At 49.0% G+C, this 27,120-nt stretch overlaps 1 protein-coding gene and 1 long non-coding RNA gene across 3 annotated transcripts; one reads left to right on the top strand and one right to left on the bottom strand.

Moving 5' to 3' along the window:
* Nucleotides 1–993: 993 nt before the first annotated feature.
* Nucleotides 994–25,678, bottom strand: LOC107127450 (uncharacterized). Its single transcript, XR_012423761.1, has 6 exons — nucleotides 25,530–25,678; nucleotides 24,452–24,683; nucleotides 24,144–24,361; nucleotides 20,989–21,051; nucleotides 7,610–7,738; nucleotides 994–2,322 (listed from the first exon to the last, which is right to left on the bottom strand). It is a non-coding gene; the product is annotated as an uncharacterized lncRNA (long non-coding RNA).
* Nucleotides 4,850–27,120, top strand: TREH (trehalase). Of its 2 annotated transcripts, none has more exons than XM_005579825.5 (15): nucleotides 4,850–5,004; nucleotides 21,839–21,939; nucleotides 22,082–22,226; nucleotides 22,310–22,397; nucleotides 23,275–23,375; nucleotides 23,536–23,628; nucleotides 23,757–23,873; nucleotides 23,985–24,107; nucleotides 24,353–24,402; nucleotides 24,535–24,729; nucleotides 25,318–25,535; nucleotides 25,799–25,910; nucleotides 26,264–26,376; nucleotides 26,615–26,668; nucleotides 26,912–27,120. In XM_005579825.5, the coding sequence occupies exons 1-15, from the start codon at nucleotides 4,916–4,918 to the stop codon at nucleotides 27,062–27,064; spliced, it is 1,752 nt and encodes a 583-aa protein (XP_005579882.2). In that variant the 5' UTR covers nucleotides 4,850–4,915; the 3' UTR covers nucleotides 27,065–27,120. The 2 variants fall into 2 exon arrangements, with proteins under 2 accessions (XP_005579882.2, XP_065385147.1); XM_065529075.2 differs by having other exon boundaries at nucleotides 25,276–25,535.

Raw genomic sequence — 27,120 nt, 5'->3', positions numbered from 1 at the left:
CTGGAGGCCGGGTGCGGTGGCTCACACCTGTAATCCCAGCGCTTTGGGAGGCCGAGGTGGGTGGATCACGAGGTCAGGAGTTTGAGAACAGCCTGGCTAATATGGTGAAACCCCATCTCTACTAAAAATACAAAAATGAGCTGGGTGTGGTGGCATGCGCCTGTAGTCCCAGCTACTCAGGGGGCTGAGGCAGGAGAATCACTTGAACCCAGGAGGCAGAGGTTGCAGTGAGCTGGAATCATGCCACTGCACTCCTGGTGTGACAGAGTGAGATTTCGTCTCAAAACAAAACAAAACAAAAAACACTACTGGCCAGGCATGGTGGCTCACACCTGTAATCCCAGTGCTTTGGGAGGCTTAGGCGGGAAGATTAATTGAGCCCAGGAGTTTGAGACCAGCCTGGGCAACACAGTGAGGAGTTCCCCCAGAACAAAGCCAGTTTGCATATTGGGCAGAAGATGTGAATCACTATAAACATTGCTGAAAGGAAGACATACAAATGGCAAACAGGTATATGAAAAGGTGGGCTACATAACCGATCATCAGAGACATGCAGATCAAAACTACAATGAGATATTATCTCATTCCAGTTAAAATGGCTTTTATCCAAAAGACAGGCAATAACAAATACTGGTGAGGATGTGGAGAAAAGGAACCCTCATATACTGTTGGTGAGAATGTAAATTAGTACAATCACTGTAAAGTTGTGTGTTTTTTTAAAAAGAACATTGGCTGGGCACGTTGGCTCATGCCTGTAATCCTAGCACTTTGGGAGGACAAGGTGGGTGGATTGCCTGAGCTCAGGAGTTCAAGACCACCCTGGGTAACATGGTGAAACCCCGTCTCTACTAAAATATGAAAAATTAGCCTGGTGTGATGGCAGGCACGTGTAAGCCCAGCTACTCAGGAGGCAAAGGTTGCAGTGAGCTGAGTGACCAAAAAGTTGGTCCTATGAAAAGATCATTAAAATTGACAGAGAAGACACACAAAAAATCAGAATGAGTGCAGAGGCATTACTATTGACCTTACAAAATTGGAAATAGAATACTATAAACAAGTATATACCAATAAATTAGATAACCTAGATGAAACAGAAAAATTCCTAGAAACAGAAATTATACAAACTGATGCAAGAAGTAGAAAGTCTCAATAGGCGTAACAAGTAAAGAGATGGCAATAAAAAACCTTGCAATAAAAAAAGATGTTTAGGCCAGGCGCAGTGACTCCCGCCTGTAATCCTAGCACTTTAGGAAGACCAAGGCAGGTGGATCACCTGAGGCCAGGAGTTCAAGACTAGCCTGGCCAACATGGTGAAACCCCGTCTCTACTAAAAATACAAAAAGTAACTGGGTGTGGTGGTGGGCACCTATAATCCCAGCTACTTAGGAGGCTGAGGCAGGAGAATCGCTTGAACCTGGGAGGCAGAGGTTGCAGTGAGCTGGAATCATGCCACTGCACCCCAGCCTGGGCAACAGAGTGAGGCTCCATCTCAAAAAAAAAAAAAAAAGTTTAATTTTATGTGTCAACATGGCTAGGCAAAGGTATCCAGATAGTTGAGCAAGCATTATTCTAGATGTTTCTGTGAAGATATGTTTTAGATGAAAATAACATTTAAATCTGTAGACTCTGAGTAAAGCAGACTACCCTCCCTAACGTGGATGGGCGTTATCCAATCAGTTGAAGACTAATTTGAAAAAGACTGACCTCCCCAGAAGAAGAGGGAATTCTCCCAGCATGCTGCCTTCGGACTTGAACTGCAGCTTCTTCCCTGTTTCTCCAGCCTGCCGGCCTACCCTAGAGATTTTGGACTTGCCAGCTACCTCTCAAACTCTCTCTCTCTGCTCCCATCCCCCACATATATATTGTTTCTGCCTAATATGGTCCAGGACCAGATGGCTTCATTGGTACATTCTACCAAACATTTAAAGAAGAATTAACATTAATCTTTCTCAAACACTTCTACAAATAGAAGAGGGGTATACTTCCTAACTCATGCTATGAGGCTAACATTACCCTGATATCAAAGCCAGATAAAGACAACACAAGAGGGCTGGGCATGGTGGCTCACACTTGGGGAGGAACACTTGGGGAGGCCAAGGCGGGAGGATCAGTTGAGGCCAGGAGTTCAAGACCAGCCTGGGCGACGCAGTCAGATGTGGTCTCTAAGAAAACATTTAAAAGTTACGCAGGCGCGGTGGCGTGCACCTGTAGTCCTGGCCACGCAGAAGGTTGAGGCCAGATGATCACTTGAGCCCCAGGAGGTCGAGGTTGCGGTGAGCTGTGTTCATGCCACTGTCTTCCAGCCTGGGTGATGGAGCAAGACTGTGTGTCCAAAAAAAAAGAAAAAATCACAAGAAAAGAAAATTACAGTCAATTATCCTATATACATATTGATGCAAAATTCCTCAAAAAAATACTCTCAAACCAAAACCAACAGTTTATTAAAAGGATTAGACATCATGACCAAGTGAGATTTATCCAAAGAATCCAAGGGTGGTGGTTGCACAGCGTTGTGAATGTAATAAAAGGAAATTGAATTGTACACTTAAAAATTGTTGGCTGGGTGCGGTGGTTCACGCCTGTAATCCCAGCACTTTGGGAGGCCAAGGCAGGCGGATCACGAGGTCAGGAGCTTGAGACCATCCTGGCTAACATGGTGAAACCCTGTCTTTACTAAAAATACAAAAAAAAAAAAAAAAAAAAAAGCTGGGCATGGTGGCGGGCGCCTGTAGTCAGATGCCCGGGAGGCTGAGGCAGAAGAATGGCGTGAACCCGGGAGGCGGAGCTTGCAGTGAGCAGAGCTTGCACCACTGCACTCCAGCCTGGGTGACAGAGCGAGACTCCATCTCAGGAAAAAAAAAAAAAAATTGTTGACCAGGCATGGTGGCTCACATCTATAATCCCAATACATTGGGAGGATGAGGCAGGAGGATTGCTCTGGCTCAGGAGTTCCAGACTAGCCTGGACAACATAGGGAGACCCAATTTCTACAAAAAAAAAAGTATTTTTAATTAAAAAATTAGTTGGGTGTGGTGACATGTGCCTGTGGTCCCAGCTACTCAGGAGGCTGAGGTGGGAGAATCCCTTGAACCTGAGAGATCAAGGCTGCAGTGAGCTGTGATGGAACCACTGCACTCCAGCCTGGGCGACAGAGCGAGACCCTGTCTCAAAAAACAAAACAAACAAAAAACCAATGCCAGCTGCCCACATTACTGGGTGGAGCTATCTGAACCTTTACTAGTTCAGAGCGGTGCCTGATTCATGAGTCATTTCTTTGCTTGAATAAATGGTTAAATTTAATTTGTCTAAGGTTTTTCTTTTTAACAGTGGCAAACACTGCTCAGGTGCCACAACTGACATCCTTAACAGCAAACCTAAGTCCTTCAGGAGAGGTCACACCAATCACTAAACTCCATGTGCCTTGCCCACCCCCTGTCCCCTGTCCCTTCAGCTCACCTTCCATATGTTGAGGGGATGAGCCTCTAAAGCAACCGAATCTGCTTTTTTTTTTTTTTTTTTTTTTGACAGAGTCTTTCTCTGTCACCCAGGCTGGAGTGCAGTGGCACAATCTTAGCTCACTACAACCTCCACCTCCTGGGTTCAAGCGATTCTCCCGCCTCAGCCTCCTGAGGAGCTGGGATTACAGGTGCCCGCCAACAAGCCCAGCTAATTTTTGTACTTTTGTATTTTTGTAGAGACGGGATTTCACCATGTTGACCTCAGGTGATCTGCCCACCTCAGCCTCCCAAAGTGCTGGGATTACAGGCGTGAGCCACTGCTCCCTCCCGGTGAGAATCTGCTTCTTAAGCTCACAAACTTCTCTGCTAGCTCCACTTTGGGGAATTACAAGGAATTACATTCCTTGGCTTGGCAAAGACATTTCCAGACTGGTGCCAACATGTTCCTGCAGCCTATCTCAAAACCCTTCCCTGCATGAGCACCAAGTTCTCTGCAGCTAGGCTGAGGGGTTTGCTGTTCTCTTTGTATGCTCTGCGTACATTGTAGTGGTCTCCAGCCCATTCCCTTGGCAAACTCCTATGTGATCATCAAGACTCATTAGGACAGGCGTGGTAGCTCAGGCCTGTAATCCCAGCACTTTGGGAGGACAAGGCGAGTGGATCATGAGGTCAAGAGATTGAGACAATGCTGGCCAACACGGTGAAACCCTGTCTCTACTAAAAATACAAAAATTAAATGGACGTGATGGCATGAGCCTGTAGTCCCAGCTATTTGGGAGGCTGAGGCAGGAGAATCGCTCGAACCCGGCAGGCAGAGGTGGCAGTGAGCCGAGATCATGCCACTGTACTCCAGCCTGACGACAGAGTGAGACTCAGTCTCAAAAAAAAAAAAAAAAAAAAAAAAAGACTCATTACAAAGTCACACTATGGTGGGTCTCCCTTAGTTCTCCCCAGACAGAATGGCTCTACTGTCCTGTGCTCCTGCCATATCTCTTGTAGACAACAGTGAGAGTCCTTGAATTTCATACCACACCAGGGACAGGATCTTGAGCCATTCCATTTGAAATGTTAAGGGAAATGGTAACTCTCTGAAGTGGGTGGTCTTGGGGCCACCCAAGGAACTTGCATCCAGGTTACAGGTGTGTGGCCTCGACTGTGTCTCTGGCCTTCGGGTGCCCATTCCCCACCGCCATCCCCATACTCTGAGGGAAGGGCCTGAGCCATTGGCAGCAGCTGAGACAGTTAAATAGAAGAAGCAAAGTAGAAGCAGGGGAGGTGACCACTGTGCCCTGAGAGCAGGAGGGGCGAGCAGGCTGCACACAGACCAAGCACACGTCCCTCAGGTGGCCACGCCTCGAAGGCTGGACTTTGGCCGACTTGGACAGGCAGGCGAGTCAGGCTGTGCCCAGCAAGCCGAGGGTGCCTGGGCTTGCTCATTCATCACAGTCACAGCCACCATGCCAGGGAGGACCTGGAAGCTGTGCCTGCTACTGCTGCTGGGGCTGGGACTGGGGTCCCAGGAGGCCCTACCCCCACCCTGTGAGAGGTAGGGTGTGGGGAAGGCAGCGGGAGAGGATGGCAATAAGAGGGAGGCTGGGATGAGATCTCAAGCTCTGGGGTCAGTACTTCAGAAGGAAAAGAAGAGATTATAAAGGAAGGAAAGAGTAGGGAAGAGAAGAAAATCAGGATTCCTGTGTAGCAGGCTCTATGCTGGGCACTGCACCTGCAGTCCTTTTTTTTGTTTTTGTTTGTTTGGGTTTTTTGTTAGAGTCTTGCTCTGTCGTCCAGGTGAAGTACAGTGGCACCATTCCACTCACTGCAGCCTAGACCTCCCAGGTTTGAGATTCTTTTTTTTTTTTTTTTTTTTTTTTGTTGAGACAGAGTCTGGCTCTGTCGCCCAGGCTGGAGTGCAGTGGCCGGATCTCAGCTCACTGCAAGCTCCGCCTCCCGGGTTTACGCCATTCTCCTGCCTCAGCCTCCCAAGTAGCTGGGACTACAGGCACCCGCCACCTCGCCCGGCTAGTTTTTGTATTTTTTTTTTTAGTAGAGACGGGGTTTCACCGTGTTAGCCAGGATGGTCTCGATCTCCTGACCTCGTGATCCGCCCATCTCGGCCTCCCAAAGTGCTGGGATTACAGGCTTGAGCCACCGCGCCCGGCCAGGTTTGAGATTCTTGTGCCTCAGCCTCCTGAGTAGCTGGGATCACAGGCATGCACCACCACGTCCGGCCTGTCATTGACTTTTACCAAAATTTTCCACCTTTGGAAGGGAATTAGTCTTGGTGACTGTGCTGGGAATACAAGCGTGAGCCACTGCCCCCTGCCAGGACCTGCAGTCCTGATACCAGATGCAGCTGCCAGAGCCTGGCCTGAGGTCTAACACCCTGTTGGCCTGACCCACCCTCCCTCCCTCTCCTCCTGCAAGCTGCCCCTTGAACTGTGCAGGCCTCTTCCCAGGATTGTTCTAGCAAACTTTCTGCTCCAGCTTCCTAGCCTGGGTGTGAGAGGCGGCCTAAGGGCCTGACCACAGCACCCGGGCTTAAGCCCTGACCCTAATACTCTCCTTGTGACCCAGGGCAGGTCAAAGCTCTTTCCTAACCCTGAGTTTCCATCACCAGGGACAGAGATGAGTGACCCTGTCCTGCCTCCTGGACTCAGGCAAAGTCTACCCTTCATTACTCATGGATTTATGGAGCTGTGGCCACATCAACCACTTTACCAGCTCCTGCAAGAACAATAATAATAGAAGCAAAACAGCTGGGCATGCTGACTCACGCCTGTAATCCCAGCACTTTGGGAGGCTGAGGTAGCGGGGGGATCATCTGAGGTCAGGAGTTCGAGACCAGCCTGACCAACATGGTGAAACCCCATCTCTACTAAAAATACAAAATTAGCCAGGCGTGGTGGCACACACCTGTAATCCCAGCTACTCAGGAGGCTGAGGCAGGAGAATCACTTGAACTTGGAAAGTGGAGGTTGCAGTGAGCCAAGATCGTGCCATTATACTCCAGTCTGGGCAACGAGAGTGAAACTCTGTCTCTAATAATAATAATAATAATAATAATAAAAGCAAAACAGTAACAGAAGCACAGTTTGAAGTAGAGCGAAGTTAGGACCCGCTGGTGCGGGTGAGCGGAGGGTGTGTTAGAGAGGACGGGGAGGAAAGGTGTCTCTGAGGAGGTGATGTGTGAGCAGAACTGTGGTAAGAACCATCGTTGAGCTGACCTGGGAGAAGACAGTCTAGGCGTGGAAAGGGCCGTGCAGAGGCCCTGAGGTGCTGTTCAGGGATTGGGAAGAAGGCCTGTGTGATTGGGGCAGAGTGGGAACAGGTCTGGGGAGAGCGGGGCTCCAGGCAACAAAGTTTGGGCTTGGGCTCCAGTGGTAGGACTACAGTCAGAGACAAGGGATTCAACAGGGGGTGCGTGTTAAGGGCGAGTTGACGGTGCTTGCCCATGACAATTGTGGAGTATAAAGGGGAAAAGTGTACCTGGGAGAGTTAATAGGTTTTGTCCTGTGCGATTGTAATGATGACTTCAGAGAGACTGGGTGGTCCAGTGTTTTGTCAAGCATTAGGCTGTTTGCCAAACGTAGGGGAAGATGACTTTATTGGTGTTCCCTAAGACCAACCTCAGGCTGGTGATTCACTAATACTTCCAAACGGTTATACCATGATTATGGTTTCGTTCTTTTTTCTTTTTTTGAGATGGACTCTCGCTCTGTCTCCAGGTTGGAGTGCAGTGGCACAATCTCGGCTCACTGCAATCTCCACCTTCTGGGTTCAAGCAATTCTCCTGCCTCAGCCTCCCCAGTCGCTGGGATTACAGGTGCCTGCCACCAGGCCTGGCTAATTTTTGTATTTTTAGTAGAGACAGGGGTGTTGCCATGTTGGCGTGATCTGCCTGCCTCAGCCTCCCAAAGTGCTGGGATTACAGGAGTGAGCCACTGTGCCCGGCCTTGATTATGGTTTCTTACAGTGAAAGGATACATGTTAAAAGCCATCGGAGGTGAAATATTCTAGGGCCGAGTCCAGGAGAAAATAAGCTCAATCTTCCAGTTTTTCCTCTCCCAATGGATTTATATGGACAGTACTTGATTTTTCCAGCAATAACATGGGACAGCACGCATGAAGTATTGCCAACCACAAAATCTCACCTGAGTCTTGGTGTCCAGTGTTTTTATTGGAGGTCAGTGATGAAAGCATGGACTACTTGTGTGGCTGACCTCAGTTACTCACTCTCCAGGTCTTCAGAGGTCAAACTGATACTGGGTGGCCAAAGGCCCCTGCCAGAAATCACATTATTAGTATCATATATCTGGCATGGCCCAAGGTCCCAGAAAAACAAAGACTTATCAGGCAGCATATTTCAGTAATTTAAATCTTATCTCTCAGGGCTGGTCACAGGCCAGAACTTTCTCTGAAACGTGCAGGGTTTGAACACAGCAGACCTGCTGAGTCAATCCTTTCATGCACAAGCCACTTCTTGCATAATGAAGAATTTGTTTCGTCTTTTTTTTTTTTTTTTTTTTTGAGACGGAGTCTTGCTCTGTTGCCCAGGCTGGAGTGCAGTGGCCGGATCTCAGCTCACTGCAAGCTCCGCCTCCCGGGTTCACGCCATTCTCCTGCCTCAGCCTCCCAAGTAGCTGGGACTACAGGCGCCCGCCACCTCGCCCGGCTAGTTTTTTGTATTTTTTAGTAGAGAAGGGGTTTCACCGTTTTAGCCAGGATGGTCTCGATCTCCTGACCTCGTGATCCGCCCGTCTCGGCCTCCCAAAGTGCTAGGATTACAGGCTTGAGCCACCGCGCCCGGCCTGTTTCGTCTTTGTCTTGGGTTCCTCCAAGGTCACTTCTAAGCTCTTGGAATCTCCCAAGTGATAGGAATATCTGTTATTCCTAGTGGTCCCTGATTACTGTTTTTTGTTTTGTTTTGAGATGGAATCTAGCTCTGTTGCCCAGGCTGGAGTGCAGTGGCAAGATGTTGGCTCACTGCAATCTCTGCCCTCAGGGTTCAAGCGATTCTCCTGCCTCAGCCTCCCAAGTAGCTGGGACTATAGGCATTCACCACTATGCCTGGCTAATTTTTGTATTTTTAGTAGAGACTGGGTTTCACCATGTTGACCAGGCTGGTCTTAAACTCCTGACCTCAAGCGATCCACCCACCTCAGCCTCCCAAAGTGCTGGGATTACAGGCATGAGCCACTGCACCTGGCCTGATTTTTTGCCTGTCTCAACAAACAAAAAAATAAAACAAAAAAAGTACCAAGTCCTGGTTGGTGAACACATTGATGAGCCAGGAGGGGAAACGTCCTGGTTCCATGGGGAAAGGACACAGAAGCTGTTCATTCAGGGCCCCCCTAGACCTTGCCCCATGTGTCTCTTCATTTGGCTGATCCTGGCTTATATTCTTGTAATAAAACTACAGCCCTAAGCATAACCGTAAGCTTTTCTGAGTCCTGTGAGTTCTACCAAATTATCAAATCTGAAAGGGTTATGGGAACCCCTACATTTGTAGCCTTTTGGTAAGAAGTGCAGGTGGCCTGGGGACCCCTGAACTTGTGGCTGGTGTCAGACGTGAGGCCGTCTCACTCAGGACTGTGCCCTTAACCTGAGTGTGGATTCCACACTAACTCCCGATGGTTAGCACCAGGATTAAATTGCAGTATTGCAGTTGGTGTCAGAAAATGTGGATTCACTAGAATGACCCTGACTCACTGAAACATGTGGGTTGGGAAAAGAAAAGATGAAAGGGCAGGGGATGAGAAATCTTTCATTCTTGAGTGGCTACATGGTCACTCATGGTGTGAAGAACAGTCATGCTGCAATCAGTTACTGGAGGTAAAAGTTACCAATGGAACTTAGAGATGATTGATCTCTAACTTTTGGGGAGTTGGCCCATGTGCATAGGAAAATGTATACCACTAAGAAGAAAAGCAAATATACAATCCCTATAGATTTTTATCTGTAATAGTCAAACTGAAAGTAAAAGATGGGCCATGCTTAGATTCTGGTTGGTGGAATTACAACCTCCAGTCCTGCACTGTGGTACCAAAAGCACCTGCTGAAGCCCTGATGGGCACTGCAGTGAGATTGAGAGAATATAAAAATGTGGCCAGGTGCAGTGGCTCACACCTATAATCCCAGCACTTTCGGAGGCAGAGGTGGGCAGATCATCTGAGATCAGGAGTTCAAGACCAGCCTGACCAACATGGAGAAATCCTGTCTCTACTAAAAATACAAAATTAGCCAGGCATGGTGGTGTGCACCTGTAATCCCAGCTACTCGGGAGGCTGAGGCAGGAGAATCACTTGAACCCAGGAGGAGGAGGTTGCAGTGAGCTGAGATCGCACCATTACACTCCAGCTTGGGCAACAAGAGTGAAACTCCATTTCAAAACCAAAACAAGGCCGGGAGCGGTGGCTCAAGCCTGTAATCCCAGCACTTTGGGAGGCCGAGACCGGCGGATCACGAGGTCAGGAGATCGAGACCATCCTGGCTAACCCAGTGAAACCCCATCTCTACTAAAAAATACAAAAAACTAGCCGGGCGAGGTGGCGGGCGCCTGTAGTCCCAGCTACTCGGGAGGCTGAGGCAGGAGAATGGCGTGAACCCGGGAGGCAGAGCTTGCAGTGAGCTGAGATCCGGCCACTGCACTCTAGCCTGGGCGACAGACCGAGACTCCGTCTCAAAAAAAAAAAAACAAAAAACAAACCAAAACCAAAACCAAACAAAACAAAAAACTGGTATGCGCTTGAACAGGTTTTATGTGGAGTGTTGCATCTCTTCTACCTGAATGTATTACAGGGATGGATATTGTATCTGACCAGGAAACATTTCGACTACCTAGTATTGTAAAACAGAAGGCATGGACATCCACTCATCAAGCAATATTGATTAGACATTCCAAATGGGAACCAATAACATTGCCCAGCTCCACAGAGATTGTTAGCCTTCTCTGGAGCATAGACTGGACTTTATAGCAAAGGTCTTAGAGCACCTCCTGGCACGAGTGCTGGGACTTTGGACTAGAGAATTTCCGTGTGAGAGGTAATTATTGGCTCGCTATCAGACATTATTTGAAATTGCCCCTATGACTGAAGGATGTAAGATAATCTTGAAACCTGAAATACCTATAATATCTTAGGTGACGTTGGAGAAATGCTCTCAGAGAGTGGGCAGGGCCCAGAAGAGTTCCATAATGAAGTGGAAATGACTGGATCAGGAATAAGCTCATGGGGGAATGCAGAGTTATTCAGTGTATTCAAGAGCAGAGAGATTCTCTTCCCCTAGGACTGACTTTGGACCCACTCATTAGATTCTATTGCCAATTGGACAGTGCCCTATTGACAGCTCTCAATTGACCAACAAAGAGCTATTTGGCTTATGGATGGCAGTCCCAAGGTGAATGAACAGCCTACTGTTTGGAAGGTTGTCACTCTGATCAAAGAAGGCAAGAACAAATCAGCTCTGTGGGCTGAATTGCATACTGTTTAGGTTTTTACTAACTCTTGGACAGTGGCCAATGGCCTGGCCATATGGTCAGGCAGAAGGACAATGGGAACCTTGTCTATATGGAAATCACAACAGGAATTTTAGGAGTGCATTAAAGCAGGTTATGTTGATGTCCATCAAAGAACCCCTTTCCAGGATCAAAAGGGAACTGGGGCAACAAGCAGGCATCCCTGTGTGCTCGCTTGAGGTGGCCACCTGTGTTCATGAAATAAATGGACATTGCAGGGCAGCAGCCATGCAGAGAAGGGCTGAATTTAGACTTAGTCCTCTTGTTCCCGCCGAGGCACAAAATGCCAGTAAGTACTTTTCTGTCTGCCAAAAAGAGAAAGACTGCACACGGCTGTGGGAAGATGACCTTGGAGGGAAGGCCCTGCACATACCTGGCAAGATGGACTGATTCTGGTAGGCCTGGAGGGCTACAAATGGGTCCTGACAAGAGTAGACACTGATTCTGGACTGGAGTTTGCATGGCCAGTGGTAGATGCAAATGCTCAAAATACTGACACTGCAAAAGGGTCAGAACAAAAGATACTCCACCAATTTGAACCATTGAGTTATATTTCTTCAGATCAAGAAACATTTTCATCTTCAGAGGAGTGGTTCCATAGAGAATTGGGATGGGCAGTTGAAGCATGTGCTATCTAAAACAGCAGGGAATAAGGGTATGAAAGGCTGGCTTACGTGCCTTCACAAGTATGTGCTCACACTCAGCATAAGGGGGCTCAAGGGTTTGTCCCTATTAGATTCTTCTGCTTTTCTGGAAGTTAAAGGGAAGAGGGACTGGGGGACGATGACTAGCAATTCTTCCCATGTGGTATGACTATACCGTTTTCTTTCTTCCCCACATTAACTAAACTTTCTTTTTCCAGATGATTCAGTGGTTCCCGTAAATCCCAGTGGTCCCAGGACTGCAGATACATAGGATAAGAGTAGTTTACACACCACAGTTCTAGTGTTATGATATTCTGTGTTTTTTCTGTGTGCTTACTATTAACAGTGAGTTTTGTACCTTCAGGTGATTTCTTTTTTTTTTTTTGAGATGGAATCTCACTCTGTCACCCAGGCTGGAGTGCAGTGGTGCGATCTCAGCTTACTGCAACATCTATTTCCTGGGTTCAAGCAATTCTCATGCCTCAGTCTCCCAAGTAGCTGGGATTACAGGCATGCGCCACCATGCCCAGCTAATTTTTTGTATTTTTAGTAGAGATGGGGTTTCACCATGTTGGCCACGCTGGTCTCGAACACCTGACCTCAAGTGACCTGCCTCAGCCTCCCAAAGTGCTGGGATTACAGGCCTGAGCCACTGAACCCAGCGATCATTAACTTTTTTTTTTTTTTTTTTTCCTGAGACAGTGTCTCACTCTGTTGCCCAGGCTGGAGTGCAGTGGTGAGATCTCAGCTCACTGCAACCTCCACCTCCCTGGTTCAAGCGATTCTCCCACTTCAGCCTCCTGAGTACCTGGGACTACAGGTGTGTGCCACCACACCTGGCTAATTTTTTTGTATTTTGTGGTAGAGACAGGATTTCACCATGTTGGTCAGGCTGGTCTCAGACTCCTCAAGTGATCTTTCTACGTCGGCCTCCCAAAATGCTGGGATTACAGGCATGAGCCATTGTGCCCTGCCCAGGTGATTTCTTTTTTTTTTTTTTTTTTTTTTGAGACGGAGTCTCGCTCTGTAGCCCAGGCTGGAGTGCAGTGGCCGGATCTCAGCTCACTGCAAGCTCCGCCTCCCGGGTTCACGCCATTCTCCGGCCTCAGCCTCCCGAGTAGCTGGGACTACAGGCGCTGCCACCTCACCCGGCTATTTTTTGTATTTCTTAGTAGAGACGGGGTTTCACCGTGTTAGCCAGGATGGTCTCGATCTCCTGACCTCGTGATCCGCCCATCTCGGCCTCCCAAAGTGCTGGGATTACAGGCTTGAGCCACCGCGCCTGGCCCAGGTGATTTCTTACTGCGTGTTAACATCCTATTCTTTCTGACCAAAGTACACTCTTCAGCATTTCTTGTAGGACAGGTCTGGTATTGATGAAATCCTTCAGCTTTTGCTTGTCTGGGAAAGTCTTTATTTCTCCTTCATGGTTGAAGGACATTTTCACCAGATATACTATTCAAGGGTAAAAGTTTTTTTTTTTTCCTTCAGCACTTTAAATATGTCATGACATTCTCTCCTGGATTGTAAGCTTTCCACTGAGAAGTCTGCTGCCAGACATATTGGAGCTCCATTGTATATTATTTGTTTCGTTTCTCTTGCTGCTTTTAGTATCCTTACTTTGTCCTTGACCTTTAGTTTGATTATTAAATGCCCTGAGGTAGCCTTTGGGTTAAATCTGCTTGGTGTTCTATAACCTTCTTGTTCTTGGATATTGATATCTTTCTCTAGGTTTGGGAAGTTCTCTGTTATTACCCCTTTGAATAAATTTTCTGTCCCTATCTCTTTCTCTACCTCCTCTTTAAGTCCAATAACTCTTAGATTTGCCATTTTGAGGCATTTTGATTGTATTTTCTAGATCCTGTAGGCGTGCTTCTTTATTCTTTTTTCTCTTGTCTCCTCTGATAGTGTATTTTCAAATAGCCTGTCTTCAAGCTCACTAATTCTTTCTTCTGCTTGATAAATTCTGCTATTAAAGGACTCTGATGCATTCTTCAGTATGCCAATTGCATTTTTCAGCTCTAGGGTTTCTGCTTGATTCTTTTCTTTTCAATTATTTTAATCTCTTTGTTACATTTATCTGCTAGAATTTTGAATTAGGACTGCAGATACAAATGCAAGAGGCAGGAATTACTCCTAAGCAAGAAAGTATAACTATATTCTTCAACTTTTATGTGAGAATTCCTTTTTTTTTTTTTTTTTTTTGAGACGGAGTCTCGCTCTGTCGCCCAGGCTGGAGTGCAGTGGCGCGATCTCGGCTCACTGCAAGCTCCGCCTCCCGGGTTCACGCCATTCTCCTGCCTCAGCCTCCCGAGTAGCTGGGACTACAGGCGCCCACAACCGCGCCCGGCTAATTTTTTGTATTTTTAGTAGAGACGGGGTTTCACCGTGGTCTCGATCTCCTGACCTTGTGATCCGCCCGCCTCGGCCTCCCAAAGTGCTGGGATTACAGGCGTGAGCCAACACGCCCGGCCAATGTGAGAATTCCTAAGGGTCTGATGGGGCAGGTTGTGCCTTCACCTTATCTAGCAAAAATGGGGCTAACAATAAATACAAATATATTGCCTACTGCTCAAGATAGCTTACTAGTTCTGTACCTATGTAAGCCTGCCCTGTATGAATGGGAGTGGACCGAAGGAGAAGCATTTACAAGACAAGTGTTTCTACCTACAATCTGGATAAACACAGTGGCCTAACCCAATGTTCTTTCCAAAGGTGGAAAAGTTTGGGTATAAATGGAGAACAAGAGGTGTAGTAGCTGGGAATAAATGAGTAAATCCATGCATTAATAAGAAATGCAATGAGGGAAGTCCACTATTACATTAATGCTTAGAAAGAAGATCAGAGAAAAAGATGCTATCGCCTCTTCATTCAACTATACTTGATGCCTGAAAGGGTAAAGCCATATTTTGCCAAGACCACTCCTGCTCTGGAAACTGACAAGATCAAAGGGGAGCCTGCCAGCCTGAGTGGCCTTATCCTGGGAGACATTTTGTCATATGATCTGGTGATGAACAGGACTAATTATTAATGACAATGGGACTCTAGTAATGTGTGAACATCTTTTGACTCTTAATTTTCAGGTTACATCTACCATAGTGCAATATGATAAAGCACTGGCGTTGTTGGCAAGATTATAATACTAATATTGAGGGTCACATGTATTGGGAAATTGAGCTAAAAGCTTCCCATCTCTACTTCCACACTAGCTCCTCTAAATTTTCAATATGTTCATGTTGATACTATCTCTTTGTCGTTACAAAAATGCTATTCCAAATGCAGTTGCTCAGGAAAGTATGACTGTTTTGCTACAAGGGATCTATGGGTAAAGGCTAGGGACTGGACTGTTGTATAACAGAGTTTGTCCGTTCTTTGACCCAAGTTGCTAGGAAGAACTTCTAAGCTCTTGCAATTTCCCAAATGATAGGTGTGTCTTCAGTATTCATGATGAGGCTGTAGATGGATTATACTAATTAGCTGACTCAGGATGAGGACTGGACATGCCAGAAAGACCAACCTGTGTGTTTGCAGAGGTGGGGCTTTGATCCAACTGATATCAGCCTGACCTCCCAATCTCTGAGTAGGGGAGTGGAACTGGAAATTGATTTTTTTTTTAATAAAAAAACCTTACATTTATTTAATATTTAAGACACTTGAAGCCCCTCACTTAATCTTTTGTTTTGTTTTGTTCTTTTTTTTAATTTTTAAATTTTGGAGGTACATAGTAGGTGAATATATTTATTAATTACATGAGATATTTTGATACAGGCATGCAATGGGTAATAATCACATCAGGGTACATGAGGTGTCCACCACCTCAAGCATTTATCCTTTGTGTTACAAACAATCTGATTATACTCTTTTAGTTATTTTTATTTTTATTTTTATTTTATTATTATTTTTTTGAGACGGAGTCTCACGCTGTTGCCCAGGCTGGAGTGCAGTGGCGCGATCTCGGCTCACTGCAAGCTCCGCCTCCCGGGTTCACGCCATTCTCCTGCCTCAGCCTCCTGAGTAGCTGGGACTACAGGCGCCCGCCACCGCGCCCGGCTAATTTTTTGTATTTTTAGTAGAGACGGGGTTTCACTGTGGTCTCGATCTCCTGACCTTGTGATCCGCCCGCCTCGGCCTCCCAAAGTGCTGGGATTACAGGCTTGAGCCACCGCGCCCAGCCTCTTTTAGTTATTTTTAAATGTACAATTAAATTATTTTTGGCTACAGTCACCTGTCGTGCTAGCAAATACTAGATCTTATTCATTATTTCTGTTTCTGTGTACCATTAACCATCCCCACCTCCCCCCGATGCCTGCCACTACCCTTTCCAGCCTCTCCTAATTGTCATTCTACTCTCTATCTCCATGAGTTCAATTATTTTAATTTTAAGCTCCCACAAATAAGTGAGAACATATGAAGTTTGTCTTTCTGCCCCTGGCTTATTTCACTTAATATAATGACCTCCAGTTCCATCTATGTTCTTGCAAATGGCAGGATCTCATTCTTTTATATGGCTGAATAGTACTCCATTGTGGATATATACCACATTTTCTTTATCCATTCATCAGTCGATGGACACTTAGGTTGCTTCCAAATCTTGGCTATTGTCAATAGTGCTTCAATATATTGATTCTTTTCTTTCGGTCATATATCTAGCAATGGGATTGCTGGATCATATGGTAGCTCTATTTTTAGTTTTTTGAGGAACCTTCAAACTGTTCTCCATAGTGGTTGTACTAATTTACATTCCCACCAACAGTGTATGAGAATTTCCTTTTCTCCACATCCTTACCAGCATTTGTTATTGCCTGGCTTTTGGATAAAAGCCATTTTAATAAGGATGAAATGCTATCTCATTGTAGTTTTGATTTGCATTTCTCTGATGATCAATTAATTATGTTGAGCACCTTTTCATATGCTTGTTTGCCATTTGTATGTCTTTTTTTAAAATTTATTTTCTTAAGGAAATGTATGTCTGCTTTTCAGTAATGTCTATTCAGGTCTTTTGCCCATTTTAAATTGGATTATTAGCTTTTTTAATAGAGTTGTATGAGTTCCTTATTTATTTATTTATTTATTTTTATTTTTTATTTTTTCCGAGATGGAGTCTTGCTGTGTCACCCAGGCTGGAGCGCAGTGGTGCAACCTCTGCCTCCTAGGTTCAAGCAATTCTCCTACCTCAGCCTCTCAAGTAGCTGGGATTAGAGGCATGCACCACCACACCTGGCTAATTTTTGTATTTTTAGTAGAGACGGGGTTTCACCATGTTGGTCAGGCTGGTCTCGAACTCCTGACCTCAAGTGATTGGCCTGCCTTGGCCTCCCAAAGTGCTGGAATTACAGGCATGAGCCACTGCACCCAGCCCATATGAACATTTTAACAATATTGATTCTTCCAATCCATAAACAATGAACATGGAAAATCTTTCTTTCTTTTCTTTTTTTGAGACATAGTCTTGCTCTGTTGCCGCCCAGGCTGGAGTACAGCAGCACAATCACAGCTCACTGCAACCTCTGCCTCCTGGCGTAAGCGATCCTGCCACCTTAGCCTCCCAAGCAACTGGGACTACGAGTACATGCCACCACACCCAGCTAATATTTTTGTTTTTTTGTAGAGACAGGGTTTTGCCACCACGCCCGGCCAAGGTTTACCAGTGTTTTGTTGAGGATTTTTGCATCAATATTCATTAGTGATACTGGCCTGTAGTTTTATTTTATTTTTTTTTGATGTGTCTTCATCTGGTTTTGGGACCAGGGTAATACTGGCTTTGCAGAATGAGTTTGGAAGTATTCCCTCCTCCTCTAATACGTCTTTTTCTCTAAATGCTTCTCCTTGTTAAAAGTAAATTTGTAGGCCAGGTGCCATGGCTCATGCCTATAATCCCAACACTTTGGGAGGCCGAGGCAGCTGGATCGTCTGAGGTCAGAAGGTTCAAGACCAGCCTGACCAATATGGTGAAACCCTGTCTCTACTAAAATACAAAAATTAGCCGGGTGTGGTGGCACATGCCTGTAATCCTAGCAACTTGGGAGGCTGAGGCATGAGAATTGCTTGAACAAGGGAGGTAGAGGTTGCAGTGAGCCGAGATGGTGCCACTGCACTCCAGCCTGAGTGACAGAGTGAGACTCGGTCTCAAAAAAAAAAAAGTAAATGTGTTAGGGATAAAAGACTTTAAGGTGAAAAAATAGGATTAATAAATTCAGCATGTTCCATGATGGGGGAACCTATCTCCCTTAGAGTTTTTTCTATCTCATGGACAATATTTGTTCCACCATGTATGCTGTTGCCATTTTGCATTAAAGGCCTGAGTGCCTTTAGGATACATGTTTTGTACCCAGAATTTGTGAGTTCCCCATACTAGGGTTAGATGAGTGGTCATCACACCTGGGTGTAATTAGTTTGAGTATGCCATAAAGCCTCCCATAGCCTTCCTTGTCTCAGCATGGGGCTGTTCCCCAGGAGAATTTGGACATATCATGGGATGCCTACTGCTTTACTACTATAAGAAACCCATTTGGGCTGGGCATCCTGGCCCATGCCTGTAATCTCAACACTTTGGGATGCCAAGCCAGGAGGATCACTTGAAGCCAGGAGTTCAAGACCAGCCTGGGCAACATATTAAGACCCGGTCTCTACAAAAAAACATAGAAAAAATTAGGTGGATACGCTGGCATATGCCTGTAGTCCCAGCTACTCAGGAGGCTGACATGGGAGGATCACTTGGGCCTGGGAGATTGAGGTTGCAATGAGCTGTGATTGCACCACTACATTCCAGCCTGGGTAACAGAGTGAGCCCTTATCTAAAAAAATAAAAACTAGGCCAGGTTCAGTGGCTCACACCTGTAATCCCAGCACTTTGGGAGGCTGAGACGGGTGGATCACCTGAAGCCGGGAGTTTGAGACCAGCCTGACCAAATAGAGAAATCCCATCTCTACTAAAAATACAAAATTAGCCGGGTGTGGCGGCGCATGCCTGTAATCCCAGCTACTGCTACTCGGGAGGCTGAGACAGGAGAATCACTTGAACCCGGGAGGCAGAGGTTGCAGTGAGCTGAGATCGCGCCATTGCACTCCAGCCTGGGCAACAAGAGCAAAACTCCGTCTCAAAAAAAATAAAAAAATAAAAAATAAAATAAAATTTTTTTCTATTCTGTTTAACAGCTTTTCATCCACAAAAACAAGGGTGATCTGCATTTGTGCATGGAGCTCATTGGAATAGGCTGGCCATGCTGCTGCTATATTTCGTTCGTTTTAACCGGAGACCTTTCTAAGCATTCAGTGATCAAGGTTTACAGTTACACAGTGATTACTCTGCCAGGAGTTGTAAACCACATAATCCAAAGGCCCCAAAAAGAGTAGTTCCTGGAAATTCCTTCCCAAATGGTATCCTTCGTAGTAGATGTAACCTGAAAATTAAGAGTCAAAAATCTCTGGCACATTGCTAGAGTTACATTCTGTTGTCAGCAACTGGAGCAGCTCATCCTCATATCATATGACCAAGTCTCAGAGCAGTGCCACTCAGGTTTGCAGGCTGCCATTTGACCTTGTCAGGGCCCAAAAGCAGGAGTCGTCTTGGCAAATGCATGGCTTCCCCCTTTCAGGCATCTGGTATAATCATGCTAAGACACAATCTTACTCTCTTGTTTTGAGTCTCTCCAGGCACCTACATGATATTGCATTCCCCTCATTGCATAACCCATTTACTCATTCCTTTACCCTCAGCTACTGCGTCTCTTCCTCACCATCTGTCATTGATTTTTTTTTTGTTTGTTTTTGTTTTGAGGTAGAGTCTTACTCTATTGCCCAGGCTGGAGTGCAGTGATGCAATATTGGCCCACTGCAACCTCCACCTCCCAGGTTCAAGCAACTCTCCTGCCTCAGACTCCCAAGTAGCTAGAATTACAGGCATCACCATGCCCAGCTAATTTTTGTATTTTTAGTGGAGACGGGGGTGTTGCCATGTTGGCCAGGATGGTCTCGATCTCCTGACCTCCTGATCCACCTGCCTCGGACTTCCAAAGTGCTAGGACTACAGGCATGAGCCACCACACCCAGCCTATCATTGATTTTTAACAAGTTTTTCCACTTCTGGAAGGGACATTAGGCTTGGCCACTGTGCTGATCCACATTGCCAGCACTAACAGTACTGTTGCAGGTGCCTTGCCCTCAGTCCGCTGCCAGTCATGTAAGGAAGTTACAAAGGTGCGGAACTAGTGGGCTATCTTGACCACTAGGCAACATGGCTGCATTCACTAAGAAGCCAAATTTAGCCAGATACTGTGAAGGCACAACACATCCCATCAGACCCTTAGTAAATCTGGCATAAAGGTTTAAAGGTACAGTTGCAGTTTTTTCCTTGAGAATCGTCCCTTCTTCTGACACCCACATTTGCAGTTCCAGTCCTGGGGCCACTGTATTGGGCAGGAAAATGTAGTTGAGATGATTTGGGAACAAATCATATAGTTATACCAACAACTCCGCCCTCCCTTGTCCCAGATCCCCCAGAAAAATTAGGGGAATCAATCTAATGGAGACCTCCCTTTGCTCCTCTCAAGTTGAATGTGAGCACACACTTTTTTTTTTTTTTTTTTTTTTTAAAGACAGAGTCTTGCTCTTGTTGGCCAGGCTGGAGTGCAGTGGTGTGATCTTGGCTCATTGCAACCTCCACCTCCCAGGTTCAAGTGACTCTCCTGCCTCAGCCTCCCAAGTAGCTGGGATCACAGGCGCCTGCCACCACACCTGGCTACTTTTTGTATTTTTGGTAGAGATGGGGTTTCACCATATTGCCCAGGCTGGTCTTGAACTCCTGATCTCAACTGATCCACCGGCCTTGGCCTCCCAAAGTGCTGGGATTACAGGTGTGAGCCACCGTGCTATGTAAGTCACCCCTTCATGCTTTTATCTCCCTCCCCCCACTATAGACAGCAAACGTTTCAACTATCTGTTCCAATTTTCTATCAAAGCGCTACTCTGAGGATGGTATGCAACACCATATGTCCATTTGCTGTGGTATTGCTTGCCCCGTTGCTGAACGCTAGATGCTGTCAATTGTGTTCTTTGATCTGAAGAAATATAACTTGGTGGTCCACACTGGTACAGCATCTTCTGTTCTAATATAGCATCTTGTAGTATTTTGCACATTTGCATCTACAACCTGATATGCAAAGCTACTTTAATGTGCCCTTTACATTTCCATAGGGTTATGCCCCAGGTGGGCAACACTTTAGTAGTTCAGTTTTTCACTGCCCATCTGCCAGGCCATTGGCCACGGCCCATGAGTCAGTAAAAACCCAAACACAGGGGCTTTTATCATTTGATTCTTCTATCACTGCAAGGAAAACAGCACGCAATTCAATCCACTGAGATGATTTGTTCTTACCTTCTTCAAAGATTTTCCATCCTCAGTCAGAGTGCAAAGGCCTTCCAAACAAGGTCTTTCTACCTATAAACCAAGCAGCTTTTGTCATTCAACCAAGAGCTGTTCAAAGGGCCCCTATGTGGCACTAGGATCCATTAGCTCCTTGGTGCTTCCAGAGTTGACCCTAGGGGGAAAGAGGCTTCCTGCTCCTGAATACCATGAGCACCTCCTTGCATTCCCTGAGCAGCACGCTCCTGAATAAACCGTTTCCATTTTATTCAGAAACTCTTCTGGGCACTGCCTTCATTACGGAGTGTTCCTGTGACATCACCCAAGACATTATGGCTATTTCAGGTTTCAGGATTATTTTGTATCCTGCCGTCATGGAAGCAGTTTCTGGAAACACTCAAGAGCCAGCTAGTAATTATCTCTCAAATGACCTACACATACACTGCGCCTGGAAATGTTCTGGCCCAATCTCAGCGATCACCACTGAGTGCACCTCCCAGGTTTCTGCCATAAGCCCTTCCGATTGAGTCTACACAGGGCTATTGTACAGAGAATTGGCCACACCAGTATGATTAAAGTGCTAACCTCCCTTTGTCTACCAGCTATTCTACATCATCTCAAATTAGCCACCAGTGTGGGCTCAGGCAGTCAGACAGGCACTTTATTGCCCAAAGACCCTACTTGTTCCTTCAGCCCTGTATGTCACTCCAACCCACAAACTCCTAACACACACACACACACAGAGCCCTTGTCCAGTCCCAGGGAACATGCCTTGACCAGTCTGCCACAGACTCTAGCCTTCTCTTCTGTCCCAATGGGGTGCTGGTGGTGACCTGACCTGCTCCTATCCCTGTCTCTGCAGCGAGATTTACTGCCACGGGGAGCTCTTACACCAAGTTCAAATGGCCAAGTTCTACCAGGATGACAAGCAGTTTGTGGACATGCCACTGTCTATAGCTCCAGGTGAAGCACCTAGGGCTGAACCTCCTCTCCAAAGAACCTTCTCTCCAAAGAAGGCAGGGGGCAAGAACAAGCAGAGAGGCCCCTGTGATCAGGGAGTGGCTTGTGACACCCTGCTGACCCCTCCCTGCTGCCTGCTCTCCAGAACAAGTCCTGCAGACCTTCACTGAGCTGTCCAGGGACCACAATCACAGCATCCCCAGGGAGCAGCTGCAGGCGTTTGTCCAGGAACACTTCCAGGCCAAGGGGCAGGAGCTGCAGCCCTGGACCCCTGCAGACTGGAAAGACAGGTATGACTCTGGACGGGGAACAAGAGAGGGTCCCTTCCAACCGAGCTGCCTCCCTGAACCCTGGGGGGCCTGTGTTCTTCCAGCCCCCAGTTCCTGCAGAAGATTTCAGATGCCAAACTACGTGTCTGGGCAGGGCAGCTGCACCAGCTCTGGAAGAAGCTGGGGAAGAAGGTATCAGCGTCCTGGGCCTGCCCAAGGCCTGGCCAAGGGAACTGGAGAGAGGAATGTGCCTGGGGCCCACAGTGTCTCCGGAGCACAGATCGGGCTTCTTTTTCTGAGAAACCAGTTCCTGACCCCTGGGTCCCCAAATAGAAGCCCTCTAGAAAGAACTTTTGAGATCAGAAGCGCAGCATCTACTTCTAATGCCTCGCCTCCTCCAGGAAGGCTCCCCAGCCTCCCCAGGAAACCCCAGCCTGCCCTGCCACCTCTAGGCTGCCCAGTACTGGGTAGATGTTCACTGCCTGCTGGGCTGTCTCCTTCCCTGAGCTCCTTCTCAGGAGGCCTCCGTCTCAGGAAGAGTCAGTGCTACTGCTGCTTGGGGCCAGGCCCTGTGCTCAGCCCTGTCCTGAGCTACTTTGCTCATCTATATCCCCTCACCTGGGGAAAGGGTTTGGGGTTTTACCCCTACCTGGCTCAGAGAATGGGGGTGATGGGCCAATCTTCTGAGCCTGGTTGGGTCGTGGCAGCAAGGATGGGGAGTAGAGGGGAAATGGGGGGCTGGCACCCCCTTACCCACCCAGCCCACCCTGGGTCTTTGTAATGGCTGCTGCTTGGTGGATACCTGCCCGGTGCCTGGCTGAGTGGTCGGGTCTTCTACCTGGCACCAAGTTGAGCCAGGACTCCCAAGGCCAGAAGGTGACAGATGAGGACCCCAGGGCTCCCAGCGGCCAGGCCTTTATCACATGGCTGAGCAGCAGTGGAGCCAGAGCTGAACCCAACTGCCTGGCTCCAAAGCCTGTGACTCCCAGGGCCTCAGATTCCCCAGCTGCCTGCGGCCTCTGCTTCCATGGGGATTCTAGGCTCCCCTTGCCCTCTCTCCTGATTCCAGATGAAGCCAGAGGTTCTCAGCCACCCTGAACGGTTCTCTCTCATCTACTCAGAACACCCCTTCATTGTGCCTGGCGGTCGCTTTGTGGAGTTCTACTACTGGTGAGCGCCCAGGCCTGAGAGACCAGGGGGCCTGCAGGACTGGCAGTGGTACAGAAACCCAGGGCCAGCAAGGTGTCTTGAGCAGGGCAGAGTGCCCCACTGGCTGGTGTGCAGGGCAGAGGGAGACAGCAGGGTGGTGCCTAAGCTGCCCCTTCCCCAGGGACTCCTACTGGGTCATGGAGGGTCTGCTCCTCTCGGAGATGGCTGAGACGGTGAAGGGCATGCTGCAGAACTTCTTGGACCTGGTGAAAACGTGAGAGGGGGCCAGGCACTTCCAGCCTAGGTGGGGAGGATTGGCAGGTGTGCCATAGGCCTGGAGCTGGATTGCCTTGGTGCCAGTTGCTGGGGAGAAGGCATCTCAGCAGGCCTTCCTCTTGGCAGCTATGGGCATGTCCCCAATGGCGGGCGCGTGTACTACCTGCAGCGGAGCCAGCCCCCACTCTTGACCCTCATGATGGATTGCTACCTGACTCACACCAACGACACCACCTTCCTACAGTGGGTACCACCCTTCTTGTGCTGCTCTGCAGACCCACCCCCCACCTCAGACCTCTCAGGGCTGGGGATGGGCAGCGCACCTGGGCTGAGGTGTTGTCTGCTTCACTCCAGGGAGAACATTGAGACGCTAGCCTTGGAATTGGACTTTTGGACCAAGAACAGGACTGTCTCTGTGAGCTTAGAGGGAAAGAACTACCTCCTGAATCGCTATTATGTCCCTTACGGGGGACCCAGGTGAGGAACTGCACAGCCCACCCCTCAATCTCTTACCTGCTCACTCTGGTTAGAGCATCACAATGTCCCGGGCAGGAGGAGGAGTGACTTAGCCTGACCTCTCAGATGGTGACACCGAGAGCCCTCTGCAATCCTGGGCTGTGGGGGCCCAAGGGCAGTTGGATCAAGATGGCTCAGCCTCCTCTTGACCACAGAGGGGCTTAGTAGCTACTAGTGCCGGGCTGCCCACCTCTCCTCTTTGCCAGGCCTGAGTCCTACAGCAAAGACACAGAGTTGGCTGACACCTTGCCGGAAGGTGAGCAGCAGCAGGGTGAGGGAGGGCTGGGGGCAGGGTGGCTGAGCACCTCTGTGTCAGGCTCTGGTCTCCTGTCATTGGCTGCCTATCCTGCAGGCGGGACTGGCTGGGTTCCCTGCTGTGTCCTCACAGGAGACCGGGAGGCTCTGTGGGCTGAGCTCAAGGCTGGGGCCGAGTCTGGCTGGGACTTCTCTTCACGCTGGCTCATCGGAGGCCCAAACCCCAACTCGCTTAGTGGCATCCGAACCAGCAAACTGGTGCCTGTTGACCTGAATGCCTTCCTATGCCAAGCAGAGGAGCTGATGAGCAAATTCTATTCCAGGCTGGGTGAGCACCCCAGGAGGGAAGGGTAAGCAGGGAGTCTGGTTTCCTGCCTCAGACTTGGCAATAGAACTGGAAGTAGGACCCTGGGGTGACAGGCCTTCAGCAACCCAGCCTGTTGAGCCCCGCCCTAGTGGACGCCTGCACTCACATTTGTGTACCAGACAAGAGGACAAACGGAGGCCACCCTAATCCCCTCTTCCTCCCTTTCTTACTGTGAGGGTCTCTAGGGTCTGTGAGGGGAACCCTAGTCCACACATCCAAAATCCATCCACTCCCTCTCCTCAGACAGCTGTTCTTGACCCCCTGAGAGCTAGGGGAATCCACTCAGCCAATACCCTTGGGAGGATAGACCCTGGGACAGATCAGCTCCAGTGGTTCCCTGGGAGCAGTGTGGGGCCATATGCTCAGGAAATTCCAGGACCTAGAGACCAGAAGTGTGGTCGGTTCCAGGTCGGCACATCCCCTTGGTCATCAGGGTGTCTTAGCCCTTGCAGAGAAACACAAAGGGTGGAGGCCAAAGTAGAGCCATGAAGGGCTTGGGGCCCGCAGGCAGGGCGCTGGCTACTGGGTCTAAAGGCAGCACTACCCCAGGCAACGACTCCCAGGCCACAAAGTACAGAACCCTGCGGGCGCAGCGCTTGGCCGCCCTGAATGCAGTCCTGTGGGATGAGGAGACCGGTGCCTGGTTCGACTACGACCTTGAGAACAAGAAGAAGAACCAAGAGTTTTACCCATCCAACCTCACTCCACTCTGGGCTGGGTGTTTCTCTGACCCTGGCGTGGCGGACAAGGCTCTGAAATACCTGGAGGTGAGGACACAGCAGGTGGCTCGGGTCCACTGCAGGCAGCACCGCCCCCTCCCGACCCTGAGCAGGACCTGCAGGGGAGGCCGCTTCCTCCGGCTGTGCCTCTTGTCCCAGCCTGCGGGTCCTGCGGAGCTACCGGGGGGCAGCTGTGAGCCAAGAAGAAAAGAGTCAAGAAGGGGACATCTGGCTTCCTGTGGGGCCCAGTATCTGTCCTGGCTCCCAGTCCAGCCCCACTCACAGTCATGGGAATGTCTGGGACCTTCTAGGACAGCCGGATCCTGACTTACCAGTATGGAATCCCGACCTCTCTCCAGAAGACAGGACAGCAGTGGGATTCCCCCAATGCCTGGGCCCCCCTGCAGGACCTGGTCATCAGAGGTAAGGAGGCAGGGCTGGCACAGCCAAGGGCCCTCCCCAGGGTGTAGAGGTGGGCCTCCCTGGTGCTGGGGAGGTGTTAACAAAAGATGCAGTCCCCGTGTCCTTTCTTTCACTCCTCTGCTCTCCTGGCCTCCACTCGGCAAACATTTATGTCCACCCGACCTGTCCAGTGCAATCAGTCCTGTTTGCCCTTCAAACCATCGCCCTCGATTAAGGGCAGTTTGGCCCGTGGTCTCAGAAAGGAAGTCTTAGGACCCAGGCCTCTTTCCCTCCTTGGGGAGAGTAGGGTGCAGCCTCTGCTCTGTCTGGGATGGGAAACCTGGAGGTTGAGTCCTGCCTCCGATGGGGTCTAGGCCTGGCCAAGGCACCTTTACCTCGGGCCCAGGAAGTGGCTTTCCAGCTGGCTCAGAATTGGATCCGAACCAACTTTGATGTCTACTCGCAAAAGTCAGCCATGTATGAGAAGGTGAGCTGGCCTGAGCCCTCCCGCCACCCCCAGGGCGTCCCAGTGTTGAGGTGGGTCAGGCTTGGCAGCAGGGCCCAGGGCCAGCACAGCTGGGATGGTGGCGGCACCCAGTGGCCGCTCCTGGGCACTGCAGGGGCTGCTGGGCAGGCAGAGCAGCTTCTCCCTAAGGGCTCCGGTTGTTTGTTGTTCCTGGAGCTGGGGGCAGTGCCTGACCTACACCCCATCCGCTTGTCCCCAGTATGACATCAGCAACGGTGGACAGCCTGGTGGGGGAGGAGAGTATGAAGTTCAGGTGAGCAGGCCAGGGGTGGGCTGGCCAATGCCCTACAGGGAACTCCTGGGCTCTGCTGCCCACGACCCCCACCCCAGGCCTCAGTGTGCTCACCTGCATGTCGGCCCAGGGGACGAGCTGACTGGTGCTTCCTGTACTGCTGGGGTTAGGCAGGGCCAGTGCCCCTGGGGAGAGAGCCCACAGCCCCCACCAAGGGTCTGGGGCTTCCCCAGAAACCGGGCCCCACTGCCCTGCCTCTCCCAGGAGGGCTTTGGCTGGACGAATGGCGTGGTCCTGATGCTGCTGGACCGCTATGGTGACCGGCTGACCTCAGGGTCCCAGCTGGCTTTCCTGGAGCCCCACTGCCTGGTGGCCGCCCTTCTGCCCAGCCTCCTGTTCAGCCTCCTGCCGTGGTGACAGCCCTCCCCTCTTCACCTGGCCCCAGCTCCTGTCCCATTAAACCTCTGCGCCAG

Source organism: Macaca fascicularis, chromosome 14, assembly GCF_037993035.2.
Source record: "Macaca fascicularis isolate 582-1 chromosome 14, T2T-MFA8v1.1".
Classification (NCBI taxonomy): Eukaryota; Metazoa; Chordata; class Mammalia; order Primates; family Cercopithecidae; genus Macaca; species Macaca fascicularis.
This window is presented reverse-complemented; position numbering and strand designations above follow the sequence as displayed.